Source organism: Aedes aegypti, chromosome 2 (genome assembly GCF_002204515.2).
Source record: "Aedes aegypti strain LVP_AGWG chromosome 2, AaegL5.0 Primary Assembly, whole genome shotgun sequence".
NCBI lineage: Eukaryota > Metazoa > Arthropoda > Insecta > Diptera > Culicidae > Aedes > Aedes aegypti.
Genome location: NC_035108.1, coordinates 127998903 through 128019222, shown reverse-complemented (window position 1 = coordinate 128019222; position 20320 = coordinate 127998903). Strand labels below are relative to the sequence as shown.

General features: G+C 39.3%; 1 protein-coding gene across 3 annotated transcripts in view; it reads right to left on the bottom strand.

Annotated features, from left to right (window-relative positions):
• LOC5573997 (mitogen-activated protein kinase kinase kinase 11) overlaps nucleotides 1-20320 on the bottom strand; it is a 113656-nt gene that overhangs the window by 17897 nt on the left and 75439 nt on the right. For all 3 annotated transcript variants that reach the window (XM_021842313.1, XM_021842314.1, XM_021842315.1), the window contains 4 exons: nucleotides 15754-16215; nucleotides 12749-12943; nucleotides 3601-4260; nucleotides 2248-3537 (listed from right to left, as the gene is read on the bottom strand). In XM_021842313.1, the coding sequence (XP_021698005.1) occupies nucleotides 2248-3537; nucleotides 3601-4260; nucleotides 12749-12943; nucleotides 15754-16215 (2607 nt within the window). The remainder of the gene's footprint in view (nucleotides 1-2247; nucleotides 3538-3600; nucleotides 4261-12748; nucleotides 12944-15753; nucleotides 16216-20320) is intronic.

The window sequence follows — 20320 nt, the reverse complement described above, 5'->3', positions numbered from 1 at the left end:
GACAGTTCTTCTATGAAAATGACAGACCCATGTTAGCACCGGTTTTCCACCGATGTAAACAAATGCATAGACGGATCTGTCACATGAAAAGGCCTATCAAAAGTTCTAAAAATTGAAAACGTAACGTACAGTCAGCGTTACGGTAAAATGCTTCATGATTTCATGACTTTTGATCATGGTGTATTTTCATAACATGAAAACACTTTCCTCCCGAAATCATGACTTATTCTCGTTATTTCCAGTGCCGCATTTTTACCCGTGTACTAATTTATGTGGATGGAGGTATACATGGAACATGATGTTTTATTTTTGTCCGGTGCACAAAACACTGTGCTTGGTCTTGTTGGGTGGGTCGAGTGGGTGGCAACATTATGTTTACGTACTCAATGGACTTCACCTTAATGCTGTTTTTCCATATAAAATGTTCAAGTTTGGAGCTCTGCATCTTAGTTTCTAGTAGTCCGAATTGACCGAAATTTCTCTGTTACTTACTTTTGTCTTTGAACAGCCCTCTGAAACTCTTTGAAAAATGACTACAATGTAATGAATTTTTAACAGGCAAAAATTCAAGACTTTCCACTCACCCTCTAATATCTTCACGGTGCAATTTTTCACGGCCCTGATTTTGAGAGCAAAGCTCAAACAGAAAAAGGTCAAGGCAGTGTCAACGGTCTTCATCGGTTCAGCGGGCGATGGAAACCTTCTAGTACAGCCTTTAAAATGATATGCAAGAAATTGCCAGCACTAAGAGAAGTTAATTGTCATTCAGAATTTTAAGAACAAGTGTGTTTAAAAGTTGCTGCGATGATCGATTTGCGAAATTGTGTGAAATTTGCGGCGAACACTACAGTACCTATTGTAAAATGTGGTCTTTGCAGGTCCAGTTGGTACTAATGAGGTGAGGAGCACAACGTACTAGATGGACTGTAACGGTTCGAAGTACCCCCTCAGCAGATTATTAAGATTTTATCGTGGTTTGAGTAGTTTAAATGTCATTTGGATATTGATAAATCAGAAAAGCCTACCTAATGCTACCAAAAACTTCGAGGCAATGACAAACAGAGGGATCCGCGCAACATCGGCCAATTGCCCAAGTAATCCCACCCAAGAAAGATGGAACAGTGATGTATAAGGAACACAGATAATAGTTGGAGCCCTAAGGTCCATACCGGAATTAATACAAACATTTGGCAAATTCAGTTCCGGTCATCGCTACACTGCCGGCAAAAGTCGAAGTAAGGCCATGGATCGAGTAGGAGCAGCGTGGACTTCGGCAGAGGGGCCACAAGGGTCGAAAGAAGTGAAACAATGAAGGTCTGAATAGTTCCGCGAAACAGCAAGGATATGCGCGCCGACGCTAGAGATGAGGGTTCTTATACAGAGTCTTATTAGTTGCTGGAAAAGGTCACCTTCTTTGAACCCTCTTTAGGCTGACTATAGCTGCCGGTGAACAGCCGTGAGGAGGGACAACAATTCACAATGATTTGGGGTTGTTGCGGGCAAGGATGTATAGATCTACCCTAAATCATGTGATATGTCGTGAGATTTTGTATTATTTTACACAGCCAAATACAGATAATAATTTTGTGGAATCCCATTTTATGCGTAAAAATAGACACGGTCAGCATCGTCGGTCAATGTGTGCTCAAGTTGTGTAAGCTTTATATTTTCTCCCCTATCCGTTTTGCTGATCTGCTCGATAGGTAGGCGATTTACGATTGTCTTTGCGCAACTCTACACTTATCAACTCTTGTAGGTATCCGGTATGAGGTTCCACCAAATAACGGACGGTCGCTGTTCCATTTACTGTAGCTCACAAGATGAGTGCGAAATTCCAACCTGCATGAGTCACAGTTTTTATCGCGTCCAATCTCACGATGATGATGACCGTTGATCAAAATTTTAGAATTTTGGTTCACTTTCCACCTTTAAGTGGTGTCGCGATAACAACACGGCTGATAACACAAATGACCATAATTAAAGTAATAAAAAATCCCCTGACACCCACGCCATACGCGCTAGATAATGTACTGGTTTTATAAAAAAAACAATGACGTGTTCAAATCGCGTGATCATTTTCAGCAATCTAAATAATACTTTTGAATAGGATACTCGGTAAATATTCCCCACATGTCATGTGTCCTTGCTTTATTTTATGTTAGCATAATCATTTATACCAATTCTATCCAATACATGTCTAATGTCAGTTATAATAGGTAGATCTTTTCAAAATGTATCATCACTCACCTCTTTCTCCGCAGCGCATAATTGTACAGCTCAATGGGGTCCTCGCCTTCCTCGTCGGTCCAGCTATCGTTACACTTTTCCTCGTTTTGCCTCGCCAATGGATCGTCCACCACACCGTTTCCGCTGTACACATATGCACCAACTGCACTGCCTCCCGCATTAAGGTTGCTTCCCGCCGTCGGATGTTTCATCAGAATAGCACCACTTCCATCCGTCCGTTGGCTGCCTTTCCCAAAGCTTCCGTTCAGCATCTTGTTGGCGCGATACACAATCACATTGTTATCGTTCAGGATGTTACTGTAGTCCGTCAGTTGCTGCACGTGGCCACCGACTCCACCAGCACTCACACTTTGCTGCTGTAGCTTTTCCGAGATGAAGCTAACCTTTCGGTTCAGCGTGTCAATCTTGTCGTCATCACTACAGTCACGATCCAGTCGTTCATTGCTATTCATCACGTCCATGATTGGATCTGGACTCGAGCAGACCCGATCTACCTCGTCCTCATCGTCCAGGTCATGAAGTTGATGGTGTTGTTGGTGGTTGCTACTCGTCAGCATGTCACTGCTTCGACTATTCGTCATAGGTGTGGAGATTGAGTTTCCATTCTCCTCATCCTCAGGCACTTCTCCGTCATCCTCGGACTGGGGTTTGCCACATCGGTATCCTTGCGGAGGTGGCGTCTGCGGTTGGGCTGGGCTCAAATCTGTGCTTTGAGCCAGTTTAAGTCGTTCTTCAAGATCTTCCTCTTCTCGTAGGCTAGTTGACATTCGTTTCGAGGCCAAGTTAGGACTAGGGCTCGCATCAGTCTCACTAATATCCATAGCGTCGGTCTGCGTTTCGGTGTCGACAAGTTTCACGTGACGGGTTTCCGGTTCGCTTTGAACGCGCCGATCACGACTGGGGCTTGATTTGGGGGAGTTGAACGTTCCGGAACCAACCCGTCTGTGGCGGAATTTCTTCGTTCGCCCGGCTGAGTTTGACCCGGAACCCACCACTCCGGGAGGAATGATGACTACAGATTTGGGGCTATTGTTCGTACCATCTAATTGAGCATATAAGGTGGCCTTCATGGGAGTGTTTGGGGCCGATGTTGGACTAGGGGTAGTGGATTCACCAGGGACGACCTGCATCCCTGTTGGGAATGGTACTTGGGCTTGAGACTGTTGAGTTGGACTCAGAACCGTTGGTGGAACGTTGACCGCTGTACGTTTTCGACTGGATTTGTCTCCGCTTCGCTTGAGTAGGTTGCCACATTTTCGGGGTTTGTAGCCGGGGAGTTGCTTCTCGCGTCTGAAAGGGTATAAATTATTAGAAATACAAAGAGCCGAATAATATCCATGTTTAGCAACTTACTCTGCAATCTCCTTTTCCTTTTGTTTCAGCTGCACGTAGATCGCACTCAGCTGCAGGTACATGGTATTCGTCCTCTCCAGTTTACGCTGGTAAACCATCCGGATATCCTGGGCATGTTTCCACTCATCCTTTCGTTTTTTGATCAGCTCTTGCTCGTACTTCTGAATGTCCATCCCATTGCTGGTCAGCTTTTGCATGTGGCTTCGGATCTCTTCTCGCCAGGATTTTTGCGTTTCGTAATACCCTTGTTCTTCGGTGCACTGGCTCAGCAGTTCATTGCTTGCGATCTCCAAGTGCGTTAGGATGATCTTGAACGAGGGCCTGTTCCGAGGCTTGGGACTCCAGCATTGTTTGATGAGGAGCTTGAAGCCTTCGGGACAGCTGGAAGGAATTGGCAGGTAGAGTGAGTTATTGCCCACGCCGAAGATGATCTGCGACGAGTCCACATTCTTGTATGGCACTTCACAGGTCAGCAGTTCCCACAGGACCACCCCGTAGGACCAGATGTCGACCTTTTCATTGCAGGGCTCGTTTCGGATTACCTCCGGTGCCATCCAGGCCACCGTGCCGGCAAAACTCATCTTTGTACTGATCTCGTTCCATTCGCGAGATGTTCCGAAATCGGAGATCTTGATCACCTCATTATCAGCTATTAGAATGCTGCAATTGTGGAAACAAAGTAAAGAGAACATAACGATTAATTATAGCATGAACTATTCACATAGCTTGCGTCATCATTTGATGAGGGGAAAATCCATTGCATAGTAAGATGTTTTATTTTTATATAATGTACGCACATAGCGATACGCAAGTCGTAGATGCACGTACAGCGTTGAAAACGGACAGTGACGTCACTCATTGAAGGCACCGATGGCTCACGCGCCAGGCGCATGTGCTTGTTTTTGTATGTAGCTCGCATTCAAATTTATAAGGTCAGATGAGATATAGTAGATACAGTAGATGTAATGATAATTCAATACAGCAACTGAGAAATTTTAGTCTATGTAATAATTTTCATAAAATGAGCAGTTCAAAATGTTTATTTTTTCTACATGATATACTACATATAACCCAAAATACCATCTAGCATTGATTAGAGCTGAGTGAAACACTATTTTGATTTTATACGTACAGCATTGTAAGTAAAAGTAGCACTATCAGACATTGCATTCAATTGCAGTTTTCCAATGTTCTATATTTTAGTTCATATATGTATACTGGAAACTTTACTATAGGATTTTCCCAAAAGAGGATGATACATTACATGCAAATAAAAAGGTGCAAAAGTGACACCTACGAAACACGATTAAATGTTTACGTTAGCACACCCATCTGGACCCTTTAGGGGCCCAGATAGCCGTAGCGGTAAACGCTCAGCTATTCAGCATGACCATGCTGAGGGTTGTAGGTTCGAATCCCGCTGGTCGAGGATATTTTCGTTAACGGAAATTTTCTCGATTCCCAGGGCATGGAGTATCTTCGTACCTCTGCCATACGACATACACATGCAAAAATGGTCAATCGGCAAAGAAAACTCTCAGTTAAAAACTGTGGAAGTGCTCATAAGAACACTAATCTGATGAGCAGGCTTTGTCCCAGTTGGGACGTAACGCCAGAAAGAAGAAGAACCCTAAAAATGGAATGTGACCTACGAAACATTTATTTTTACTTTTGAAGGTAGAGCCCCAAACGTGTCGGGGAATCAATAATAAATTGCACACACCTAACATTTTTGTTCAATTTCACCCACAAAATTTCATTCAGGAAGCAGTGCAAAGTCCAAAAAAATATATTCCCAATACATTCAGAGCTGTAGCGTGAGGTTTACTCCGATTGCCATAATGCCATTTGGCACAATAGCTATTTGGCATAATGTCGCTTGACATAACGGTCGTTTAGCATAATCGCCATTTGGCATTATAGTCGTTTGTCATACTTGCGAAAAACATTGAATTTGATCAAATCAGTCTCATTAACGGGTGTGGATAAATTGCTTGCGATCGTACATTCCGTTGTCATTTTTTAAACGGACATACTTCAATCTTTTTTTTTCTACGATGCTAATATCCAATGAAATTCAAATTATTTGATATATTTGAAAATGTTTGAACATCTATGAAATCCAAATTAGTTCATATTCATCAACTTCTAACTCAGTTTACTCATATGTAAGTTTAGTTGATATTTTTTATCTTTATTAGAGAGATTTTAAGCCAGAAGCTGGTTCATCTTCGCAGATTTTTATTTGATTTTTTTTCCTAAGGCTGTTCAATTAGGTTATATTTTCCTAAAATTCAGAAATATGATTAACTTGTTTTTCTTTTGATCTTAAGCATTATTCAATTTATAATAATTTGTATATCGCAATTTGCACGTAAACCATATAAAAAAATATAGATAGATGTTTATCTATGTATGTATGTATGTTTATTTATTTGTGACGATAACCTATTAGTTTTAAACTTTTTACAAGGTCAAGGAAGCAGTCTGGTGCAGTGTTGAAGATTTTAATGAAGAAATATCCACAAGAAAATCTGCAGGATTATCTTGAAATAATACCTAACGTAACGTAACTTAATAATGTATATCAATACTTTCTCTACAATTCTTCTGAAGACCACATTCACGTGAAACTGGTGCCACAACACAAATAGCCAATATTTAGAGAACCTGACAATCGTCCACGCTGAAAATTTGATCGATTATTCACCACCAGCGAGTGAATTTTCAGCACAAACAGCAGTCTGGTTCTTAATATTTGTGCTCTTGAAAATTCGAGGTTTGGCTTCGATGCATCTCCACCTTGAAATTGTCTTCGACAAAGTTGTTCATAAAACGTTTTCTAGAAGTTCGCAGAAGAGCGTAGCCACAAATTTCCTCAAACAAAAAAAGTTTGCGTCAAAATTAAATCTTTAATATGGGCCACCCTATTCAACATTTTTCTTAGAAGATGCAAATCTTAATTACGAACAACTTTCCTGAAGACATCATACATCTAAAGTTGACGAGAACAGAGAAAACACTACTTTCCTGCTAAAATGTCGACTCGGACCATTGTGCAATGTTCGGCGGTTAAAAACTGTTTTAGTACCATTTTAGCATCATACTTTTTTCGACAAAATGTTTATATTCATTTTATTCTAAGGTTTGCCGTACATTGTGTTTTAAATTTAGTAAAATTAAGGTAAAGATGCATCGAAGCCATATCTCACATTTTCAAGAGCACAAATCTAAAGAACTTGACAACCGTTTGTGCAGAAAATTTTATCGGTTGGTCACCACCAGAAAGTGACCAATCGATCAAACTTTCAATCCAAATTGTTGTCCGGTTATGTAGATTTGTGTTTTTGAAAGTTCGAGTTTTGGCTTCGAATCACCTTAAGACAGTGATGCTTAGGCTCATTTTCATTGGCCTGTATTTCTGATCGAAGTTCAGCTATCCAATTAGATCAGTGTACTATTCATGATAATTTTAAGGATAGTACAGCCTCTTGACGGAAAATTGTGCAAAGTTGTCACATTCAGGAGTTCCTTCAAGGGATAAGAAAGGAAAAATGTGTTTTATTTTTCTTATAAATTTACATACGAATTTCTATCTTTGTGCGCACTAGGGCGGTTCAAAAGTACAAATGTTTGGAAATCCAATCTCTCAAATCTCCCTTGACGATGGAAATAGAGTTTTGTGAATTTATCACCTTTTTTGGCGGTGATTTAAAGACGATGTAGGTTTATATGGAAATCACTATGGAATGTATTATGTAATGGAAGCATAAACTTATCATTTCATAATGAAAGCTCATCATTCTTCAAGCCATAATCAAAACAAATGCTGAAGGAAAAAATCAAATTTAATTAACTTAAGTTAATATTGTTCGGGATTTTTGCTGTAATTTTCCGGACTATAATCTTACATTTAGCTAAATAATTGCAAACAAATTCATCTATCTGTCGGATTGAATTATACTATCTTCAGCAACTTCCTTTATTATGATTTGAAGAATGAGTTTTTATCTTGAGACGATAAATATGTACTAGCATTATAGGACTAACGTGATGGAACATTTTTCAAAATTTCTCCATAGTTATTTCTGTATAAAGATACATTGTCTTTGGATTACCTTTAAATTACCACCGAAAAAAACCGCCGAAAATTTTACAGTACACTATTTTTATCATAAGGATAGTAAGTAAGATATAATTATACCTTATAAGAGATTGGATTTTACAATTTTTTTAAAGTTTGAACCGCCCTAATGCGCACACCGTAGACGGAACAACCGATCGGGCCCAAGGTTGTACCAGTTGTTTGGGACCCAAAAGAAATCGTAAAAACCTTGATCTGAAAACATGTTCGCGATTTCTCACCCTGTTATGGCATACCTTCTCGTGTACATGGCTGTCCATACCATCCTGCATTGACCCATGGAACGAAGTTTAAGTGGTACAAATTGGCAACGTGAAAAATTAGAGTTTGGGTGTCTTCTGGACATTTGCTTAGGTATGATCTGCCGTTCTACACATATTTGTCTCGCAGTCCATAAGGTTTACGTAGAACATGGGATAAGTAAGCGTAGAAGAACAGAGATACAAGCAAAAGTATCATAAGCGTCAAATTCCATAACTTATTAGATGCGCTCATGAACTTTTTTATTTCAAAAAATAGCACGGTACAATGTTCTTCAATGCTGTTGATGATTGACAACAACTCTTGGAAAGTTCCTACGGAGTTCTTTGAGCAATTCTTCTGGATTTTATCCAGCCTTCCTCCAAAGTTGATCCAGAGCTGCACCGGGAATTCCTTTGGATTTCCTTCATAGCTCCTTTTGGAATTTTTTCTTCTGTGCTTCGCTCAGGAATTCCTCCAGGAACTTACCCGGATTTCCCAATGAATTCCCCCTGTTATTCTTCTGGAGTTCCTTCAGCAATTTCTCCCGAATTCCTCAAGCAATTCATCCGGTGTTTCTGCAGGAATTCTTTCAAAGTTTTTGCCAGGATTCCTTCGGAGCTCCAGCGGGAATTTCATCGGGTTTTCTCCATGGATCCACCAGAAATTCTCTCGCAGCTCCTCCAGAAATTGCTCGGAGTTCCTCCAGGATTTCCTTTGGAGATCCTCTAGAAATTTCTCCAGAGATTTTCCGGGATTTTCTCCAGGACCTTTTGGAATTTCTCCGGAGTTTCTCTCAAAAAAAATCCACATTCTCTCCAGCAAATGCTTTAGAGTTCGGGCTTTTTTCGGAATTTCTCCAGGAATTTTTCAGAGTTCTTTAAGCAATTCTTTGGGAATCCTCCGGAGTTACTCCAAGAATTCCCCTAGATTTTCTCCGGTAAATCTACCAGAGTTCCTCCGAGAAAACCTCCAGAGTTACTCCGTCAATTTCTCATGAGTTTCTCCTAGAATTCCTCTCAAGTTGCTTCTGTTCAGTTTAGTTCATAGTTCAGAAGGTGCTCAGAAATCCCTCCAGAAATTCCCCCGGAGTTTCTCCATCAATTCCTCTGGATTTCATCCAGCAATTCCTCGGAAGTTTCTCCTGAGTTCAACCGGGAATAGCTCCGAAGTTCTTCCATAAATTCTTCCGAAGTTCCTCTAGAAATTCCTCTGAGTTTGACCAAGTAATTCCTCAGTAGTTCCTTTGGATCGCCACCAGGTTTTCCTTCGGATATCTTCCATAGTTTCTCCAGGAACTTCTTCGGAGTATCTCAGATATTTCAGATTTCCTTCAGGAAATCCTTCAGAGTTTCTTCGGGAAGTCCTTCGGAGCTTCACCGATAATTTCCTCTGATTTTTTTTCATTCCAGCAATTTATCGGAAGTTCCTCCAGTAATTTCTTCAGAGTTCCTCCAGGAATTCCTCAGGATTTTGTATGATATTCTATGAGATTTTTTCAGACTTTCTCCGGGAAATGTCCCAAAGTTCATCTGAGAAATCCTCCAGAGTTCCTTCGGGAACACCTTCAGAGTTCATCTGAGAATTCCTCCAGAATTTCTCCAGGAATTCCTCCGCACTTCTCCAGGAATTCCTTTATACATTCCTTCGGAGTTCCTCCAGCAATTGCTTCGAGATTCCTCTGGACCTCCACGGGAATTTTCTTACGGAATTCTTTTGGAGTTCATCCAGACAAATTCCTGTCCTTCGGAAATTCCTTCGGAGCTTCACCGGAAATTCCTCAGAAGTTTCTTCCGAAATGCCTCCGGAGTTCCTCCAGGAATTCTTTCAAAAATCCTGCTGGCAGTTCAACCAGGAATGCTACCGGAGTTCTTCCAGGAATCCCTCCAGGAATGCTCCCAGGAATCCGCCTGGGAATTATTCAGGAACTCCCCTGGAGTTCCTTCAGGAGTTCCTCCATAAATTCATTTATCAGATCCTCCAAGAATTTCTGAGGATTCCGTTCCCAGGAGTTCCTCCAAAATTTGCATTGAAAGTTCCTTCAAGAATTTCTTATGCATTTATCCTATAATGCCTAAGTGTGTCTTCTAAGTTGTAATTCCTCCGGAAATTATACGATAAGTTCCATTATGCAGAGGTGACTACGCAAGACGCCAAGAATTCTCAAGTTCGCCAGTAATTCCTCCAGGATGAACAGTTTATTCATTCGCTAGGAACTCGTTTGAAAATTTCACGATATGTTCTAATGCACCGGAAGAATTTCCGGTTCCTTAAATTCGGGTGGAATAGGGTCCTAAAGCCCTGTCCTAATTTTAATACCAAACGGTTAAGTTTAGGCCAGAAACATATGTTTACACAATTTTTGAATGCTTTTCATTGGTTTACACTAAAAAACATTTTTTTTTCTGAATCTTGAGATTTTGTCACACCCCTTGGTTTAAACTCAAATTTTGGGTGTGTTTTGTTTCCCGTGTCCCTTCCGAAATGTCAAATAGGAACAACCCCAGTGTTAAAAAGATGAGCCCCTGTGGCGTTTTTGCCGACTCAGTGAATGTCAAACATGATCTTAAGTGTCAAAGTTCAAATTTGAACCAATTTTTGAAATAAAATTTTAAATGTGATATAACCGTTATTTGAACAGGAAAAATTGCTAAAGTGGTTGCAAAAACATGGTCCTTCGTCTAATGAAATTAAAACAAGATTTCAATAAAAATTTTAGGACCCTGTTGATCACAATGTCCCTAAATTTTATTTTTTTACTACTTCTTCTTTCTGGCGTTACGTCCCCACTGGGACAGAGCCTGCTTCTCAGCTTAGTGTTCTTAAGAGCACTTCCACAGTTATTAACTGAGAGCTTACTATTAGAGATGGTCGGGTCTCGGGTTTTCAAACCCGAAACCCGACCCGAACCCGAACCCGACGGGTTCGGGTCGGGTTCGGGTTTGAAAGTTTTTATTTTTTCGGGTTCGGGTTCGGGTCGGGTTTGAACGCTAAAAAAATATCGGGTACGGGTCGGGTTCGGGCTTGAAAAAAGTCGGGTTTAGTCGGGTTTGGGTCGGGTTTGATGAGAATTGTTCACAAAGTAACAACCCAAAAGCAGCTCTATGTATCAGAAACGATGAATTTATCATCTTTTCAAACTCGGGTTCTATTCGGGTTTTTTTTAGAAAATATTTTCGGGTTTCGGGTCGGGTTCGGGTTTGAACAGCGGAAATTTTTCGGGTTCGGGTCGGGTCCGGGTTTACTTTTCAATTTTTGTCTCGGGTTCGGGTCGGGTCCGGGTTTGAAGAAATAAAATAGGTCGGGTACGGGTCGGGTTCGGGTTTGAAAAATGTGAAACCCGACCATCTCTACTTACTATGCCAAATGACCATTTTTGCATGCGTATATCGTGTGGCAGGTACGATGATATTTTATGCCCTGGGAAGTCGAGAAAATTTCCAACCCGAAAAGATCCTCGACCGGTGGGATTCGAACCCATGACCCTCAGCTTGGTCTTGCTGAATAGCTGCGCGTTTACCGCTACGGCTATCTGGGCCTAATAAGCACTAATAGAGCACAAATATGAATACAACATAGCAAATGAACGTTGTTTGCCTTAACTATTGTCGAATTGTGTGTTGTGAAGTTTTTTAATGTTAAAGAAGGTTTGTTTTTCTGAAAATAATGTAAAATTCCAAAATCGTGTTCGGTGCGGTTTTGACAGACATCTATAAACTTCTATTTTTAAACAAGGATTTAGACATGGTGTCAACCTGAAAGTTTTAAAAGAATACTTGAAATATATCCCTTAAACGGATTTATCATCGAAATTTGCTAAATTTGTTCAAATTATTGAGTTTTTGTAAGAAATCGAGAAATTCCTATGAAAGTTGCCTACATTTAAGCGTTTTCTGCGGTGTTTTTGAATTTAAATCGTTTATCAGTTCCATAAATATATTTATTACATTGTTAATTTAGAATGCATATTTGGATTCAGGAAGCTCAAATTTAGTATGTAAAGTTGTTTTCTAACCTAACAATAATCGTTTTGACAGATGATCAATTTCACACCGAAGAACTAAAATCACATCTGTATGGAAATTTCAGTACATGAGCCAATGAGTTTTACCGTGAATATTTTCCTGCATTCAGTTGTTTGGCGTTGTCAACATTATAGAAAACAGATCAGAAAAACCAGAATTTATGCAGAAATTCCTTCAGGGATTTAGCTTGAATTTCGCTTTTTTCAAGCATCACCAACATGTTTGTTTGTGTTGATCACGTTCGAAATTAATCGAAAAAAAAAACAACCGGTGCATGCGCGTGTGATTTGGTCTATGGGGCTGTCGATTAACCACAAGGTCATTTTTTTTTGGATTTTCAGAACCCCCTCTCCCTTCGTGATCTTTTGTCCATACATTTTTTCTTAATTAGTATGGACTGTGGTCATTGGCTAGACACCCCCTCCTCCCATAAATGACCACATGTTTTATGGACGACCCCTATTTTTACTGGTCTATTTAATTTTGACAGGCCCATTTTTGGTATAAATTTGGACCAACAAATGGTCCACCGGTGTAGTTGCCTTTTAGTGCTATAATTCCTAAATTGCCTAAATTTGCCTTTTAGTCCTAAAATTCCAGCAAATTTTAGAAGTTGGGTGTCTTCTTATCTCTGATTATTTCTCAAGTTATTTATTTATTTCACTTAATTTCCTTCAATGGACTAATGTGCATCTGCATCCCCCTTATTTATCATTTACTGAATAAACGCGCTACTTACTTGGGACTCTTGAGATCTCGATGGATGATCTTGTGCGAATGGAGGTACTGCATGCCGTGTGCGATCTGCTGCGACCAGGATACCAACCGCCGGGGCGAAATAATGTCCATTCCGTCGGCCAGAATGTGGTGCAGCGGCCCGAAGGGACAGTATTCCATGATTATGCAAAACACTGGCGCCTGGGTGCATACGCCTCTGCAAGGCGCCATACGGAATAAATAATGAGAAAACCGTTGATTGATTGAGAAAGTAAAACGGCACAGAACGTCGAGGGTATCCAGCGTTGATATTTTTTTTCCAGTGTTCGTAGTTGGGTTTCGGCGTCAATCGATGTGGCGCGCGAGTTCCATTGTGAACGGCGGCCATTAGCGTTGGCGTGTGGAGCCACGGAATCCAGGTGTATGGCGCCAGACAGAGTTTACGGTGTGGCGTCGTCGACGAAGCAATGAAAGTACAGAAAGAAAGAAAGCAAGAACCATTTGTTAGACTTACGTGGGTGGGGGTGGTAGTTGCGGTTGAACCTTAAAACAATTGAAATTGGCAGCAAAAATCTAAAGGCTATTCTACAGGTCTAAAGTACTCTTCTAGATATGCAAAATTCGAACGTCTCGGTTTCTCCGGATATTTTCTTAGTTGGCTCCACTCCTACTTGAACGGCCGAGAAATGGCCATTAAATTAGGTGATGCTGTTTCATCCTACTTCCACGCTTCATCCGGGATACCACAAGGAAGTCATCTAGGACCGTTGATATTTCTCGTGTATCTCAATGACATTAATCTTCTACTTAAATCTTTCAAACTTTCATTTGCCGACGACTTCAAACTGTATTGGATTGTAACTAATGTAGATGATGCATTATTTTTGCAATCTCAGCTCGGGATATTTACCGATTGGTGTTAAACTAATCGCATGCACCTAAACGCTTCGAAATGCTCTGTAATGTCGTTCTCTTGAAAACGCATTTTGATAGATTACGACTATACAATTCAATCCACATCTCTCAAAAGAGAGTCTGTCATTAAGGACCTTGGTGTGTTACTAGACCCAAAACTGACCTTTAATGCTCATATCGACTTCATTGCCTCTAAAGCCTCTAAAACTCTTGGTTTTATTTTCCTAAAATAAAACTATAATAATTTCGTCGCTAAAAACTTCAGAAATATTCAATGCTTAAAATCATTGTACTGTTCTTTGGTAAGGTCTATTCTTGAATATTTGTCAGTTGTTTGGGCACCGTACTATCAAATTGACATATTTCGGAAATTTCTGCGCTTTCCTCTGCGGCGTCTCCCATGGAACGATCCAATTAACTTGCCCAGATATGAAGATCGTTGCAAGTTAATCGGCTTAGAGTTGTTGAGTGTTCGCCGTGAAGTTTCAAAAAGTCGTTTTGTTTCCGACCTTCTCCAATCGAGAATAGATTGCGCTCAACTTTTATCTCTCCTCAATATAAATGTTCCATACCGTCAACTCCGATCGAACTCCTTCCTATTTTTGCACGATGCTCGCACAAACTACGGGCATCACGAACCATTTAAAAGTATGTGCCGATCGTTTAACCGTTGTTTCATTGAAATTGATATTCATCTTTCCCGTCCAACTCTTCGTAAAAAATTCCATCTGGTTCTGGCAAGCTAGGTTTATATTAGTCATAGTTATTAAGTAGATTTAAGTAATTTTTGTATCAGTTGGAAAAATATGTAATAGTCTGTTGATACGAAAAGAAGAGGAGGTTTTGCGCCCATTTGAGAAAGAGCTCAATATTGCTCAGCTCAAATGGGCTTTTCCCTACTCCAAATAAACAAATAAGCAAATAAGCAATATAGAAAAACCATTCGACAGTGTTTGGCATGAAGGCTTAATTGTAATACTAAAAAACTTCAATTTTCCAACATACATTGTTAGAATGATCCAAAATTAACTGTCAAATCGTACACTTCAGGCTAATTATCAGAACTCCAAGTCTGAAAGACTTCCTGTAAGAGCTGATGTTCCTAAAGGCAGAATTTCGGGACTAATATTATGCAACATTTTCACCTCTGGCTTACCTGAGTTACCTCAGGGATGTCAAAAATCTTTGAGGACCGAAGTAAAAAGGTTGGGTAGTATGAAGTATGAAGAAAACTTTTGGAAATGCTTCCAAAACAACCAATAATACTCCCACTTAAAACAAAAGCATTTTATTTGAAACCTTAAAAAAATCATTCAGCTCTTTCAAGCCAAATGTAATGAATGTATAACATGTTTGTATCCACTTATTAACAGAAAATCAAAACTTTGTGGTATGGTAACAATGAATTGAAACCTTGAATATTTAATTTTAAAACATTGGAGCAAATGTCGTACGAAGTTATAAAAAAAAAAATGTTGACTAAAATCGTGCCAATAACGATAAGTGCTTCATATATTTAGTTTAAGTTAGGTTAAGTTTATAAAAAAAGCTTTATTTTATGTTTTCAGCAGGTGAATTTGATACATCTGTAAAAATTCCGAGCTCCCACGGCAAATGAAATGAATTTGTTGTTAACAAAATGTCAAAAAAAGCTTAATTTATTTTTACTAAATTAGGATTGTCTATGCCTAACAAAGAACACCTAAATACAACAAATGAATGTTATGTTTGAAATGATACCAATAAAGTATAAAAAAGAAGGTCAATGAAGAAAAATGAAACTGAAGCCTTGTCTTCCTAACTGGCATACGTCACACGACAATCAGTCACTAAACATCGGCTAGAGTAAACAACCATGACACGCGATCCGTGGAAAAGTGTGTTAATGCGAGGATACGGAATAGACTAGCCATCGTCATCATTGGTCAACAGTAAGGCGCCCACGTCTTTCCAGTGCATTGAGAAAATTGCCGACCTGTACGTGCTCAAAACTATAAATAACTCCGCAGCTAGAATGCCTGGAGTCGCACACCTTATCGCCACCGGAAATCATTTTCCCTTTATTCACTAAATACACACAATCCTCAATGGCCCCAATCAGTGGATACTCACTTGAATTTCACAATGTTCTCGTGGTCCAACTTCCGCAGGTGTTTGATGTCGGTTTCCTTGACCTCGCGCACCTTCTTGACGGCGACTAGTTCGTTATGCAGTTTGCCCCGAAAGACGGCACCCTGGGCGCCACTGCCGATCCATCCCATATCGGTGATGGAATCGAACGAGATTTCCCAGTCATCAGTCTGTTTGCTCTTCATCTCCATGATGTGGCTTTTGCCAATCAGCGACAGCACCGGTCGCATGCACCCGAAAAGGCCATCCATCCAGCCTGCCGGTTTGTTAGCCACTCCCGGAATGGCCCCCGGCATGTTGGGCCACCCGGTCTGGCACACGTTGTCATTGTCCACGCTGCTATCGGTGACGTTGACGTCGTCTCGGGCGATGGCTTGCGAGTACGCTGGCGGTTGGTCGTTTTTGATGCCCATTTGGTCGAGCTCCTCCTGGATGGACATCATGCTGCAAAAGGGTAGATAGAATATAGAATTTCGATTAGGAAATGATACTTCTTATTAGTGTACATCTGAGATCGTCCTAAGTCATATTACAAATTTTACCGTTTTTTAGGTTGTCAGTTTTGGTAATTCAAAATTGAGATTTTCATTGGTACTATAGTTAGTATGGTATCGGAATGGAATTTTTCCAAAATAAAAGTCAACACCCGACATTTATTTTAAATTCTAAGAAATTATTGGATGTCATTATTATATTTTTTTAATGAAACCGTTTAATTATTTTTATCTTTCATATACATAGTTTTATAATCTTTCATTCAAGGTATTCTATATAGGTAGGGTATAGAGCTATTTGGACACCTCCATGATTCATGGTGGGTTTCTCATGGCTAAATTGTCTGAAACTTTGCAATAAGAAGCACTTCAATACGACGCATATGCCCAAAAACTTTTAAAATCCTCCTTCCTGAATTAATCAAAAGTGCCTAGAAAAGGACGCGCTCCTCTATATACAGTCGCCTCTCAATATTTCGATATCGAAGAGACCATCGAGATAGAGAGAGAGATCAAAACAAATAACACATTTTTAATCTAGTATTCATTGAATTGAAAACCACTCAGTTACCAGGAAAATAATAAACAAGCAAACGTCACCACGCGTTCCACAATTGTTTCGAATCACTAAAATATAGTTTAGTCACCTTTGATTATGGTCATATCCTGGGAGGGAGGCACCGATATTACACACGAAATATAGAACAACGTTTGTTTGAACTGCAAGATAACTCCAGCTTGCCAACAACAATCAACGCAGGCTTGAGGAAAACCGCTAGTTTTCTTTTGTTGTGTACTTTCGATCTTTCCTGACAAACATGGAAAAAGGGCCACAGTTTTCTATGCACCAAATATTAATTTTCATTGGAAAAAGTAAAACGATGCGTTTTTCAATGCTTTATATTCAATCAGTTGAAAGGTGCTCACGTGACATTACTTGCATTTTGTGCATGAATTGATTTTCATTCAATTTTTGTCACTTTTGATGAAATGCGAAAATGTGTTTTGATCAGTTACAGCGGAATCCCGGCTCACTATGACGTACAGAAATTTTGTATTGGTTTCTCCCTCCCAGGTCATATCGACATACGGAGAGAAAATCGGGAACGAAAAAATAACAAGAACACATCGAGATATGGAGATATCGAGATAAAAAGCATATCGAGATATGGAGAGAGAAAATGTATGCAGAACGAAGGGGCCAAAGGAATCATCGACATAGGGATAGATATCGAGATATAGAACATCGAGATGAGGAGAGTCGACTGTAGATTATTTTCTAGCTTCATTTGGTAGATTCAAAATACTATAGTTGCAATTACTTATTTGATCCATCTGCTTATGAAATCATCTCCATCTACCTTTATCGCATTTTTTGTCCTCACCATTGAACTTGAACCTAGTAGAAATCAACGGCTGATGACGGATTTTCAAACCACTTCCCTCGCTTGGCCAATCTTATCATTGAAGCGACCGAGAGATGCTCCGAGTCGATAACATATACTACCCACCAACCACTCATCGCATCCATAATTACCTATTGGCGTTTGTTGTGTCTGCGTTTTCATTATAGAGAGAAAACTGTTTCGACACGACGACGAGACAAAGGCCGATGCGACGAGTTCCTCACGAAATTTCACCCTAATTAAAACGTGGGAAAGCTTCGGTTTGAATTACTAATGAACTATACTGTTGAGATGGGTTCCCAAAGCAGACTGATTTAGATTTGAGTTATCTGTTAGCGAAAATCTTTTCAAGCAACGGGCAGAATAACGATCTATTGATGTGAAAAAACGTGCAAAATTTTAGTTTAATCCGTGAAATTATAATCAAGCTCCACCCGCTCAAACCTTATATGAAATTCACTATAAGAAAACTTACTTTTGTGAAGAAACATCGCAATGGTCACCTACCTACTGTATTGGCCACTTGAAGAAAAAAAAAAATACGGTAGTAGTTATTTCTAGTCAATTTTACGATACTGATTCTTGATGAAACTTTTGAAAAATAGTTGAAGAGTTCTGTGGTAAATGTGTTTTCCACTCGAAGCATTGCATTGTTGATTGCATTCCAAGGCCATTAGAAAATAGGGAACATACCGTCGTTTTGGTGACATCTCAACTAACAATTCAGAGCCACAAACAAGCATGCATGTTTAATTATTGTTCAATAATGGTAATGACAGCTGAATAAAAATTGTGCTCTATAAAGAGCTGAGAAGGTGCTTTTTTCAACACAAATTTAGGTTAATGTTCAACGTTATGCATTAGAATGAACAAAAGTTGAATCGCCACTTATTAACCGTTTCCAAAGATTCTCATTCGACTAGTCCAGATTGTTTTACTAATTAGCTGAACAAAACATGTTTCCCCTAATTAAAAAGCCAATATTCCACTAAACAAATGTATATGCTTGTTTTTAATTATGAATCGTGGTTTACGGCTAACCAGCCGAGTGGAAGTTTAACAACTACCGAAAAGCTGAACATTACATATAATTTGCAATTGGATTAGATGGACAAATTGATGTGAAGATTTGCGAAAAAGTTACACGTCTTCTCAGTGAGAATCGAACTCACGACTTATCGAGCAACGGACTCATGTTTCGTAACCGGTCGTTTGAGAACGTCGCGACCCATTGGAAGCCCACACAATAGAAACCTCAGCCAGCGCAGTTGCTGGCTAGTGTAGTGTGCTATTCCTATACCTAAAAAACAATGCGCTCTCGGGCTAGGCATTGGATATATATAGAAAGCGTTGTGTTTGGATGGGCATCTAATTCTTCCGAAAGAGGTGCACTTTGCGAAAAAGGACCACGTGATTATTGAGCTGAAATCGAATTCAGGTTAACTTCTGCGTTCATGAGTCCTCTCATGGCGTAGTGGTTAACGCGCCCCAACTAGAGATCGGGGAGTCGTGAGTTCGATTCTCACTGAGAAGACGTGTAACTTTTTCGCAAATCTTCACATCAATTTGTCCATCTAATCCAATTGCAAATTATATGTAATGTTTAGCTTTTCGGTAGTTGTTAAATGTATATATGTAAAAGTATATTCAGAAGACGAACTAAGCATGAATAAGAGCTGAATAAGTATCTCATAAAATCCTAATTCAGCTTCAGTATATTATAAGTACAGTTGATCCAATAGAGGCCAAAATGACGATTACCAAACACATTGTTCAGCAATTAATAAGCCTTGTAAAAGCGATCACACTATAGCTATATTTCATGAAATGGATAAAATATCCTAAATTCGTGTTGAGTTCCGAATGCATTTCAAAGCTTATAACTTATGCTTTATTTAAACTTTTTAAATAGCTGTTCAGGAAATAAACATGGTCAGCCTCCAGAAATGTAGGATTATTTTGAAAAACAAAAACAAACATTTGAGCTAAGTATTCCTAGTAGGAGCGAAGTACTGACAAACAAAGCGTGATATTGACATAAAAGATCTAAAGACAACATCAAAATTTTGTTTGTTCTTTGTATGTAGTTAATTTTAGATATCATTTCCAGATTTTTTATATATTATATCTATCAAGTTAATATCACTTTTAGCTATCCATATTATAATTTTCTATTGCTAAGCTTTTTTCGCCTGCTCGGGATGTTGTTCCGTATACGGTTCCGTAGTTGTTCCGTATATATCTTGAAATTTCTTTGACAGAATTGATTAAATAAATTTCTATAGAGAGCTACATTTTAAATGACATCTCTTTACAACTGAATAGTGCGATCTAAGAAAAATGATTTACTTGGCCATTTCTGAAAAAAAAATCCCACGCGTCAAGATATTCGAACATATTTTTTTATTTTCATATTCCTTAGAACACTTCAAACGATTTAAATATAGGGGAAGGGGTGGAAAAATGAACACCTTAAGGATTTCATCTTGTTTCCAATAGAAAAACGAGGAATTTTTATAGTTCTATCGTACAACATCAAAAGTAGGGATGTTATCTAAAGCAGCGACACGAATTCAGACTGAAATTGCTAAATTTTCACATATTTTTATCGCTAGCAAAAAACGATGCAAATGTTCATTTTACCTGCAC